At 37.6% G+C, this 12848-nt stretch overlaps 1 protein-coding gene across 1 annotated transcript; it reads left to right on the top strand.

The window, feature by feature from the left end:
- The first annotated feature begins 11027 nt into the window (after positions 1–11027).
- LOC117318209 (medium-chain acyl-CoA ligase ACSF2, mitochondrial-like) lies at positions 11028–12848 on the top strand. Its single transcript, XM_033873243.1, is given in 2 exon segments — positions 11028–12098; positions 12100–12848. Coding segments are annotated over 2 exon segments (1515 nt in total). The 5' UTR covers positions 11028–11141; the 3' UTR covers positions 12658–12848.

Raw genomic sequence — 12848 nt, 5'->3', positions numbered from 1 at the left:
ATATACTAGGGATTCGCAACAACCGCTTTTCTCGCAGAGTCACGACCTCACCTATTGTTCTCATAACCGGAGGTATATTTAGCACGAGATCTAGCGAGACCAAGCGCTGCGGCTGCGCAATAGGTGGATATCGGAGTTGTTTATATTAGTGACATGTGCCGTGCCAAGAGATGGCGACGACTGTCTGTACACATGTGTCACCGCGTTTGGCCGAGATAACTTCATACTGGCGATAGTTATAACTATACACTGTAATGTATATCGGCAGATGTGAACAACGATATTTAAGTAGTGTCTAACCGAAAAAAACACCATTTTTCCGTTAAAGATTCATATAGAAACATATGGAAAATGTCGTCCGATTTTCTGCCATTAGACGATGATCTAAATTTAGATGTATAGAGAAATATACTGACGACGATTCTTATAATGTCGATAGTGATACTGACTTCAGTCAGTGCTTCCCTAATTATACCGGACTCTTACAAGGGGAAATATAATCACCTGTGTTATTTTCTTTGTATCTAAATACACTTTATTAATGACAACTGTCCAAGTATTGAATTACAGATGCTTGATCTTTTCTTGCTAATGTATACCGACGACATGGCTTAATTTGTTAACTGCCCAGAAGATTTACAAATTATGTTGGATTCTTTATATGCATATACCATAAAATGGAATCTGGAGGTCAATGTTGATATAACTAAAATCATGGTGTTTAGAAATTGTGGACAAATAAGAAATAATGAGCCATGGAAATATAATGAAATAATGAATAATAATGACAATATAGAAATTGTTGACAGTTTTAAATACTTGGGTATGCTGTTCAACTACAATGGGAAGTTTTACAAAACACAAAAACATTTTGCAGAACAAGGCAGAAAAGCTTTATTTTCGATGACAACTTCTCTTAGAAATCATTGCTTGAATGTAGAAACTTATTGTTCTATTTTTGATTCGTATGTAAATAGTATTTTACGTTATGCATCGGAAATATGGGGATTTCATAAAGCACCGGATGTCGAAAGCGTACATTAGAAATTCTGTAAAAAAAAACACTTAATAAGGTGCCTAAATCAACTTGCAATGACTTCGTTTACTGTGAACTGGGTAGATTACCATTAACTATTATGAGAAAATTAAGAGTGTTCAAATATTGGTGAAACAGTCGGATAATCTGGTATTGAAAACATGCCTTGATGAAATGGTAAATGAGAATTCGAATGACGTGTGGATATGTGACATTAAGAATGAATTAGCCGCTTTAGGTATTGAGTACATGTTTTATTCTAATTCACCAGTAGACTATGCTTTTAAAAGCATTGAGCAGAGATTGACCGATGTTACAAAACAAAACATGTTAACAGATATCTAGTTCGTCGAAAGGTAGATTATATATCGATATCTGATAGATAGCCACTGTGTACAGTTTTAAACCTATAGAAACTAAATATAAATGTATGTGGAGCATCCTCACACAAATCAAATATAGAAATAGGTAGACAAAATAATATTACCCAAAGAAATAGAACCTGTAACAATTGTGATTTGTGTGACATCGAGGATGAGTTTCATTTTATTTTGATATGTCCATTATATACAGGTCTGAGGGTAAAATGTATAAAACAATATTACCACAAAAGACATTCTGTTTTTAAATTAATCCAACTATTATCTGTTAATAATGTTAGAGTTGTCAAATTTAGGTTAATATCTATACTTGGCTTGCAAAAGACAAAATTTATTAGTGTAGATAATTTTATATTGAACAGTTTTCATGTACATGTATGTAACACTCTCCTGTACACATCTGTAGTTGTTTAATGTTATATATCTTATATACCTATAGGCCTTAGAGCTCATCTGCACCCACCACTAGACCAGTGATTCGTTGATTTATTTCACCAGCAGTTTTACAGTATAAAAACCACCATTAAAACTATGCCTTTTATCTTTTTTTGGAGATATTTCTTGTTTATTAGACAAATGCTATAGCAAAAGTCTTAAGTAAAATGAAAAAAAAAACAAAAAAAAAACACTGTCATGTTTGATGATTGATAATATTTTATTATTTAGTATTGAAAACTTTGATAGTGCTTAGGTCATGTACCCATGGTAGATCTTTTCTTCTTTGGCTTTCTGAAAAAAAATCAAGTTTAATAAGTATTGATACATTATGGTATAGAATAGGCAGAGAAGCTTCTATAAGATTTAAATTTGAAACATTCAAATTTCAAATACCCTGCAGTAAATTCATATACCCCAAATGTTGATTAAACAGATTCGTAAATTCAAAATTAACCTAAAAACATATATATCTAAATATGAATGGACCCCTTTAAGTTTAATTAGGGAATGAGGACACACCTGAGGGATTTTTGTCTTCCAGAGTACAGGTAAATATTAAGATTGTATACTGCACAGCATGCCTTTAGTGAACTCTAGTATTTTGGGGAGATGGACATGGCCAGCCTCAGGACAGGTGTTGACAATGAGACACACCTGTTTATTCATGTATATCTCAAAGGTAATAAAGGTGTGGTCAATGTCCCTATGGTTTGGATGGAGTGGGGGAGCCCATGTGATCACCATGACAATATTTTTTCTGTAGACCCAGAAGTACAGGTACATACAGGTATATACTCTACATATATTCTGAATGGACCCCCCTTTGAGTTTATTAGGAGATGCCCCATGACCAGGTGTTAATGTTTTTATCAAAGGTGAGGTGTGATCAATGCCCCAAAGGTTGGGGGGTGGGGAGGAGGGGGTGATATATATCGGTCATAATGGGGGGAAAATATATATATACAACCTTTTGATTTTATTAATTTCCCACACAATACAATAAAATATACACCGCAGTATTTAATGTTTTGCTATGTGCAAAAGATATCATAGCTATTATATTCCAACACACTCATTCCTCGATCAATCCCTGCAATTCTGTATCAAATATCTGTTTTGAAACACTAAATAATTTACAAAAAGTATAATATTTAATTTAATTTACATTAGACTGATTTATGCTTTTTTCAATTAGTTTCAATTAATGCATTTCTTTCAATAATGGCTTTATTATTCATGAGATCAATGTTAACAGAAGTCATGATTATACTATATAAAATTCTATAGATTATAGCTATCAAATCACTAATCTTATTATAAATATGATATTAAAGACAATGAATTACACAACAGATTTGACTAAACGCGATACAGTAACTATCGAGCAACAATTATTTGAAAACCATTTTGAAATTGGTCAATAAATAAAAAAGGAGTTAATTATATAAACTGAAACCATGTAGCACTGTCCTTAACACCAGCCATTCACAGTATAACCATAATTTGTTTTGTTTACTTATTTTCACTGGGCAATAACTAAATATTCACAATGAATTACACAACAAATTTGACTAAACGCGATACAGTAACTATCGAGCAACAATTATTTGAAAACCATTTTGAAATTGGTCAATAAATAAAAAAGGAGTTAATTATATAAACTTAAACCATGTAGCACTGTCCTTAACACCAGCCATTCACAGTATAACCATAATTTGTTTTGTTTACTTATTTTCACTGGGCAATAACTAAATATTCACAATGAATTACACAACAAATTTGACTAAACGCGATACAGTAACTATCGAGCAACAATTATTTGAAAACCATTTTGAAATTGGTCAATAAATAAAAAAAGGTGTTTAACAAGTAAACTAAAACCATGTAGCATCGTCTTTAACACCAGACATAAGCTAACCAGCGTGGTAATCGCCGTGAAACGAACGGTCACATGTGCAGTCTTCCGAACATAAAGTACGACGGAATACCTTTGAAACACCAGTTTACATAAAAAATAATTGCACTTACGTTTGATTCCCGTGATTTTTTATCGGACAATAGTCTTCTATGAGCTGTCATAAAGCTGACCGTGTTTCAGGCGTACCTTCAATATGGCGTCTAAACAGTAGGAGCAGCAATGCACTATGGGATAAATTACCCGAACTTCCGCTCGGCGGTGACGTTTGGTAAGCCAAAGAGCTTGTTGCGAATCCCTAGTATATAGGTCTCTGCTATTAATAAGACAACAGTATAATTAATGATACGTCTGGAGAGATGATTGTAAACAAAGGAAGTTAATTAAGATAACGTCAAATTAACAAGTCTAAAGCAGTCTGTATGTATCTTAGATTGATAGATTTGAACTTTAATTATTAAGGTTTTGCTTGCCAAATGGTCCATACCGACCATTTTTCAAGATAATTCAATCCCCCTTTAAATATTGATATTGTACCTGTCGTGTCCAGTCTAAACTGTAGAAACAAGCTTCCACTTTTACTGTAGATATAAATCCAATACAAATCACACTCACATCCCATAAGGGGTCACGTTCCGATGACCTCTGAGATGTGTGTATTTCACTTTCAGGGCGAATTGGCATTTTGTCGATGTCATCGAAGCAAAACATTTCGTCACCGCATGCATCTGAAGCAAACCATTTCGGCACAGTATATAGCTTTACGCTTTATGGGACGAAATGACTTGAAACAAATTGACAGATTATAACAGCTATGCACTCTAGTCATGCTAATTCGGACATATAAAATGCACTTCCAAGATTATGGGAGTAGTCATTTGATTGGCTAGTCCAAAAGTTCACCCTGACGTGACCCCTTATGGCATTTTGTTAGAGGTTCATGTAGCGTAGTGAGAATGACCATCTAGATTTTAATTAGATTGCTCATAAAATACTACTTTAACCTGTGTTTGTGCGTTGGGGGGCTGTGGCATGTTCTATACTGCCAACGGTCACGAAGAGAACGCTTCATTAGGTCATAATACATGTGTACACTACTCAAAGACTAAAAAGTCGTCCTACCTTCTAAAATGCCAAGTGATATTTAGGTGTAAGAACTATCATTTTATAGACTATGATATGTCTCGGTCAGTGGACGCCCTACACCAAAAATAATGTGTAAACCTATAGGCTCCTGGAAGATCCTATCCCCTTACACTACACAGATATTGACTAGAAATAAAATCAGAATTTCACCCTCAATGTATTTTTCTATTTAATCTTGCTTTAGTGGTATAATTCACGACATACACTTCACTACATTTGACAAACATGTACTAACTTCGTTTGCTTTTCCAGAGAAGGTTCTCATAACATTAGTACACTTGAGCCAACAATTAGGCGTTGTTTATCAACAAGGATGTATATCACAACCAGTACTGGATAGGTATGTGTGGTGTTTATCAACAAGGATACGTATCACAACCAGTACTGGATAGGTATGTGTGGTGTTTATAAACAAGGATACGTATCACAACCAGTACTGGATAGGTCAGTGTGGTGTTTTTAAACAAGGATACATATCACAACCAGTACTGGATAGGTGAGTGTGGTGTTTATAAACAAGGATACATATCACAACCAGTACTGGATAGGTATGTGTGTTGTTTGTAAACAAGGATATGTATCACAACCAGTACTGGATAGGTCTGTGTGGTGTTTATAAACAAGGATACGTATCACAACCAGTACTGGATAGGTATGTGTGGTGTTTATAAACAAGGATACGTATCACAACCAGTACTGGATAGGTATGTGTGGTGTTTATAAACAAGGATACGTATCACAACCAGTACTGGGTAGGTCAGTGTGGTGTTTATAAACAAGGATACGAATCACAACCAGTATTGGATAGGTATGTGTGGTGTTTATAAACAAGGATGTATATCACAACCAGTACTGGATAGGTATGTGTGTTGTTTGTAAACAAGGATACGTATCACAACCAGTACTGGATAGGTCACTGTGTTGTTTATCAACAAGGATACATATCACAACCAGTACTGGATAGGTATGTGTGGTGTTTATAAACAAGGATGTATATCACAACCAGTACTGGATAGGTATGTGTGGTGTTTATAAACAAGGATACGTATCACAACCAGTACTGGATAGGTATGTGTGGTGTTTATAAACAAGGATACATATCACAACCAGTACTGGATAGGTATGTGTGGTGTTTATAAACAAGGATACGTATCTCAACCAGTACTGGATAGGTCAGTGTGGTGTTTACAAACAAGGATACGTATCTCAACCAGTACTGGATAGGTCAGTGTGGTGTTTATCAACAAGGATACGTATCACAATCAGTACTGGATAGGTCTCTGTGATGTTTATCAACAAGGATACGTATCACAACCAGTACTGGATAGGTCTGTGTGATGTTTATCAACAAGGATACGTATCACAACCAGTACTGGATAGGTCTGTGTGGTGTTTGTCACCATTCACATTATCTTTTTTGCTAGTGGATGAGGATTCTTATGAACAACGTAATACAGAAGAGTAAGCGGACCCTTACCTCTAGCCTGTATTTTTTGGGGAAAATGCTTTTCATTATAGATTTTAACAGCTAAAGAAGTATGGACCGATCAGACTTTACGAATCCGGTATGTTTTCGTCTGACCATCATCATTAACTCTTCACAGTATTCAAAGGTATCCAGAAATAATCACAAAACACAGAATATTAGCGGTTTTCAAGTTAGATACAATAGAGACAAAAAATGAATTAAACTTCACATTTCATTTCTAACTGAAAAAGTCGGTAATTCGGACCCTTTATGAAAAGCCCGTGTTGTCAATCATTTAGGATAATGCAAAGTTGCTATATGGATCCAACTTGGCAGAACGAATTGATGTACATACTTAACGGTTTCAAAAGAAACAAAGTATGCATGTATATAAAATGTTGCACGAAGAGTGATAACGAACCAGATTTGCACTGATTACCAGCTTAAACTACGTTAAGAAATCTGACATTTATTCTAGATGTAGTTAAAAAGCTTGGGTCGATAGAGAATGAACGTATTTCCCGCCACAGGCAAGTCCTCATCAGGGGCAGTAACTCTGCCGAATAGTCTCAACTATACTGTAATCAATTTAAAAATGCATCGATTTGCCGGTCGAAAAAAAAGGCAACCGGATTGGTGATATATCCTCCCATCGGTCGGACGACTCGAGAGATATACACATATTGCGTTATTGGGGGTGGATGTGTTGGAACAAAGTCACGTAATCTTCAACTTATGAGATTTTTCTGTAAATTCATGTATATATTACCAACCTTTATTACATTGAACCTTCTGTATAAATTGTACAAAAGCGCGATAAGAGAAAGCATGTTCACTACATTAAGAAATCTGCCTTTTATTGTAGAAATGGTATTTCGCAAGACGTGTTGGGGGGGCAATATCATATATAAAAGATGTACACATATTCACAATACTACATGGGACATGTAGCAGGCGAAAGGGGGGGTCCAATAATTTAGTGGTAAGGCGAGCGCCGTAGCGGGGGGTTGGGGGTGGGGGGGGGGGGGTTGGCATAGGTTTTTTTTTGAGGTTATAAAAAAAATTGTCCTCGTCGGAAAAAAGGGTCCTGACCCCCCCCCCCCCCCCCCCCCTGGATCCGCTATTGTGTAGAGTTACGTGTTAATTTATATTATCAGGTTGTTACTGCGATTCCCCTGATCCAGTGACCTTGACCTCGAGGAAAAGTTATCGCCGTACATCACTGATAACAGGCTAGTCTACGTTTGCGATATCAATATGTATGTCATTCTAATTCTTACCTTGTTTGCTGGAGAACATTTATTCGGCTAACACGACTTCAGAATTTCTTTACCTTCTACTTGGGTGGGTCCATTGCCTCATAACAGGGGGTACAAATGAATATTATGGGATGGGGAGGGGGATTAAAGTTGTTGTATTATACGAACAACTAACATACAGAAAGGTTTATATATATACCCGCCTGTTTCGTAGTTGCGTATGTAATTTTACAAAGAGTTTTCGAATCGCCTTCATCCCTGTTTGTATCCCGGTATCATCCAGGGATCTCTTACATTTCTGATGTAGGAGGGTCCAGTTCGTTGTACATGTTGAATTTTCAGACTTACCGATAAACAAGTGGCAGACACTGAAAAGTTCACTTAGACAGACCACTGAATAGCTCAGACAGACCACAATAAATCTCACTTAGACAGACAACTGAATAGTTCACTTAGACAGACCACTGAATAGTTCACTTAGACAGACCACTGAATAGTTCACTTAGACAGACCACAGAATAGCTCACTTAGACAGACCACTTAATACCTCACTTATACAGACCGCTGAATAGCTCACTTAGACAGACCGCTGAATAGTTCACTTAGACAGACCACAGAATAGCTCACTTAGACAGACCACTTAATACCTCACTTATACAGACCGCTGAATAGCTCACTTAGACAGACCGCTGAATAGCTCACTTAGACAGACCGCTAAATAGTTCACTAAGACAGACCACTGAATAGCTCACTAAGACAGACCACTGAATAGTTCACTTAGGCAATTTAACAGCTCACTTATAGACCTTTTAATAGCTCACTTTACAGACCATTTGACAGCTCACTTAGACAGACCACTGCATAGCTCACTTAGACAGACCACTGAATAGCTCACTTAGACAGACCACTGAATAGCTCACTTAGACTGACAATTTAACAGCTCACTTATAGACCATTTAATAGCTCACTTACACATACCATTTAACAGCACACTTAGACAGACCACTGATTCGCTGTGCAGGGGTAAGCACCACGAGTTCAGTAAAGATTAAACAGCGTTGCTCTATCGATGATAATGGGGTCAGTATATAGGTCGCTCTACCTAGTGATAAAGTAATGGCGATGGGTAGTATATATAATACCTGTATATCTTTTAGTTGGCGTTCATTTACCCGGCTGGTACAGATATATCGATTTGAAAGTAACATCGATGTACAGTAAACTGAACTGCCAAAGGTGTAACCGACTAATCAATGGGCTGATTGTCCCGTCATGAATTCCATTTTTGCAATCCTAGTAAAATAGGTCCTACCACCCAATGGATACCTTACACAGACGTTAACTCTCGAGAAATATCACATAGTACGTGAGTAGGGACAGATGTGTTGGAACAAAGTCACGTTTTCCTCAGCTTATTAATCTGTAAGTATGACTGACGACAGTTGGTTCATTTTAACTATTCCATGTTTGTTAATAGCTTAATGGTTCTATTGTTATCGCTCTCATGTTTAGACTGTCACTTCTTAACTAGGATTTGACCTCGATTTGTATGCATGGCGGGTGTCATCTATGAAGGAGAAGACGCTTACTTCTCCAGAAAGGGGCCGCGGTGGCCGAGTGGTTAAGGTGTCCCGACACTTTGTCACTAGCCCTCCACCTCTGAGTTCGAAACCTACGTGGGGCAGTTGCCAGGTACTGACCGTAGGCCGGTGGTTTTTCTCCGGGAACTCCGGCTTTCCTCCACCTCCAAAACCTGGCACGTCTTGAAATGACCCTGGCTGTTAATAGGACGTTAAACAAAAACAAACCAAACAAACCAAACTTCTCCAGAACACCTGGTCTTATCCTACTTGTATTGTTTTATAGCGTTGTCATGGCAATCTATATTTTTTGTTCATATTTTCCCTTATTTAATTGATTGTGGGGTTTTGTATTATGTCGGTATTCTCTTTGTGTGTTCGAGTTAAGTTTCGTTATTATGTCGGTATTCTCTTTGAGTGTTAGAGTTAAGTTTCGCTATTATGTCGGTATTCTCTTTGTGTTTTAGAGTTAAGTTTCGTTATTATGTCAGTATTCTATTTGTGTGTTAGAGTTAAGTTTCGTTATTATGTCGGTATTCTGTTTGTGTGTTAGAGTTAAGTTTCGTTATTATGTCGGTATTCTCTTTGTGTGTTAGAATTAAGTTTCGTTATTATGTCGGTATTCTCTTTGTGTTTTAGAGTTAAGTTTCGCTATTATGTCGGTTTTCTCTTTTGTGTTTATACGTCACAAGGTACCAAATTGTGCTTCATTGAACCTTCTGTATGAACTGGATAAGAAGACCCAAAAGTAATCAGCATAAAGTTAACGTGTCACAATATATACAAATCTTTAATATGTCAATCCGTGCCCATAATTAACTCGATATGATTTAACTGCGATTTTCCGGTATGTAGCTGAAATGTCAAGGGCGTGTGTGATAACACTACCAGGGCCGTTCTAATTTTCGGCTTACAGCGTTTCGTTACTTGTATCTACAATCTGAAATATAAATCCAGCAGTGAATTCAAAAAAAAAAAAAATTAAAGTGTTAATTTCCAGGCGATACGATATTATAGTCAGCAGAACGCCATGGTTAAATTCTATGCTGATTGTGATTTACCAAAGTCCATTCGTGTTAAATAGTTATTTCTGAAATTCCATGTGTAAATTCCAAGGGGGTCCTAGTTATAAATGTTCAATTCTAGCCTGGTGAAGGAAACTTCCACAGCAGTGTTGACAGATACCGTTTATAATTGCTTTTCGCTGAATATTTTCTGTGGATCACTCTCTGATGTAGTGTTCACTCGAACGCTTGTAAATATGCAAATTCGGGACTGGTCAGAAAAAAAGTCAGAGTCGCCATATTGGATTTTAGTAGTTGATATTTATAAACGCTATTTTCAGGAATATTCCCTTTCCCTAAGTGACACGTTATTCCGGTCTCTGGTGATCGTTCCTAATTTGTCAGTAAAATGTTTACAGAACACATAGTAATAATGATGGTATAGATCATGAAAGTAGTGAAATCATGAAATATATAGTGAACCAACAAGATCATGATACATATGTATGTTAGGCGATAAGATACCTGTTAGATCTCCACCTACATTACGGGAAAACAAGTGTCCCTGGTTGTAAATGTGGGCATGCCCCCATACTGTTACATGGCATGTTTGGTTGTACTTGAATATTAAATGTGTTGTGTGGTAGCCAAAGGGTATGCAATGGTGGTATCTAAATAATTTGAAACAACAAGAGAAAATACTGTGAATATTTCATATTATACATTATATAGTGACGAGAGAGCATTTAAAAAAAATCTTTCTTCCATTTAGAATCATCCTCCACGTGCAACATATCGACTTTGAGTTACTGGAATGAGCCTAGCACTCTGATATATGACAACACCAGCATTGTCGATCGCGCGAGAACGAGAACTGAAGTTTACCCGGATGTTATTCCTTTCATCGAAAGGTCAATGTCTGGTTCTAGGAGATCCCTGACGAACCAGGAGTTTCTGCAGAAGGTTGAGAAAATAGCTAAATACCTAGTGTCTGTGGGGGTTCGTAAAGGCGATATGATTGCCATATTTGGGCCAAACTCACTGGAGTGGATTATCGGGGAATTCGCGATCTTTTTCGCCGGGGCGGTTTCAGTTCATATAAATATAAACAAACGAGACGCAAGTGATGCAGTTGAAGTCATCGACATCTGTAAATGTAGATTTTTACTAATAGACCCGGCCGACAACAGTGGTGCACTGGAGCTAATATCAGAGTTCAAACAGCGAACCGACAATAATCAAATATTCCTTCTCAGAAAAAGTGAGAATTGTCCATTCCACGACTTAGAATCGGAGCTTAGTGCTTCAGAAAGAAAATCCGAGTTACCAAAGGTTGACGCTGAGGACGATGCCGTTATTTTTACAACCTCAGGCAGTACAGGAAATCCAAAACTGGTCCTTCACACTCATTCTGCGGTTGTTTGCAATATTCCGACCGATAAAGAAAGCCCGACGTATGCTATGTTGGGGGGTCCTTCGATGTTCAAAACCTTTAATGACCGTACTTTCAGCTGGATGGGAGGGTCACCAATCGTGAGCTTCGTGTATGGTAATCAGTTTATATTTACTTCCTCGAAGACACTTCCGACAAAGGAACATGCAAAACAAATATGGGAGATGATGAAGGAGGAAAATTGTATGGGTGGATGGTTTCTACCTTATTTACTTCAGAATATGATTGACACACATGCCATACCAGAAGATGATGATTTCAGACTACAAATGCTGTTTTCTGGGGGTCAAATTATTGACGACACATCCATGAAGGAGGTATGGCGATACTGCGGGACCCTTTTTATCGGGTATGGGTTCACTGAATCGTTTAGTAGTGTGGCTGCACTAATCCTAACTGAAGGTCAGCCGTATTACAAAGGGTGTGGAGTTGAGAATTGTAGATGATTCAGAAAACATCGTTGAGCTGGAAAGTCTAGGCGAAATCCAAATACGTCAAAACTCACTGATGAAGGGATATTTTGCAAACGATGAACTTACAAAAGCAACATTCACACCATCGGGGTGGTTTAAAACCGGCGACATCGGCTATCTTAGAGAGGAAGGGGCTCTCGTTATTACAGGGAGGAAGAAAGACATCATCTCTCGAGGAACAAGGAAAATCATGCCTGCAGGTATAGAAGACAAAGTCAAGGACATGCCTGGCATTAAACACGTGGTTGTAGTCGGGGTACCGGACGATCTGCTGCTGGAAGAAATCTGCGTATGCTTCAGTTCCGTCGAGGGGAAGGACGTCACCCCGGCTGCTGTTGAGGAGTTTTGTAAAAATGTCTACCTGAAAGAAGAAACTGCGGACGGGATGGGGGAAATGCCGAAGTATTTCCAGCGTTTTGAATCGTTTCCATTACTCCACAATGGCAAGATGAACAAGGTGCAGTTGAAACTTAATGCAGCGCAAAATCTTAAGCTAGGAAATTAATCACACGCCCATCGAGATTCCGACAGCAGCATTAAACGTGGCCGCATGACTAAATAATGAACGGACGGAGAAAACAGGGAAAATGGTCATTCTGGACAAAAACATACCTCGCCAGAGTATTTGTGCTTAGTCTGGCGTAAATGTGTGTGATTATGGATATACAGCATACACTTATACATGGCTGATATTTC

This window comes from Pecten maximus, chromosome 19 (assembly GCF_902652985.1).
Source record: "Pecten maximus chromosome 19, xPecMax1.1, whole genome shotgun sequence".
NCBI classification, from domain to species: domain Eukaryota; kingdom Metazoa; phylum Mollusca; class Bivalvia; order Pectinida; family Pectinidae; genus Pecten; species Pecten maximus.
The sequence above is the reverse complement of the archived record's forward strand: the minus strand, read 5'-3'. Positions and strand labels throughout refer to the sequence as shown.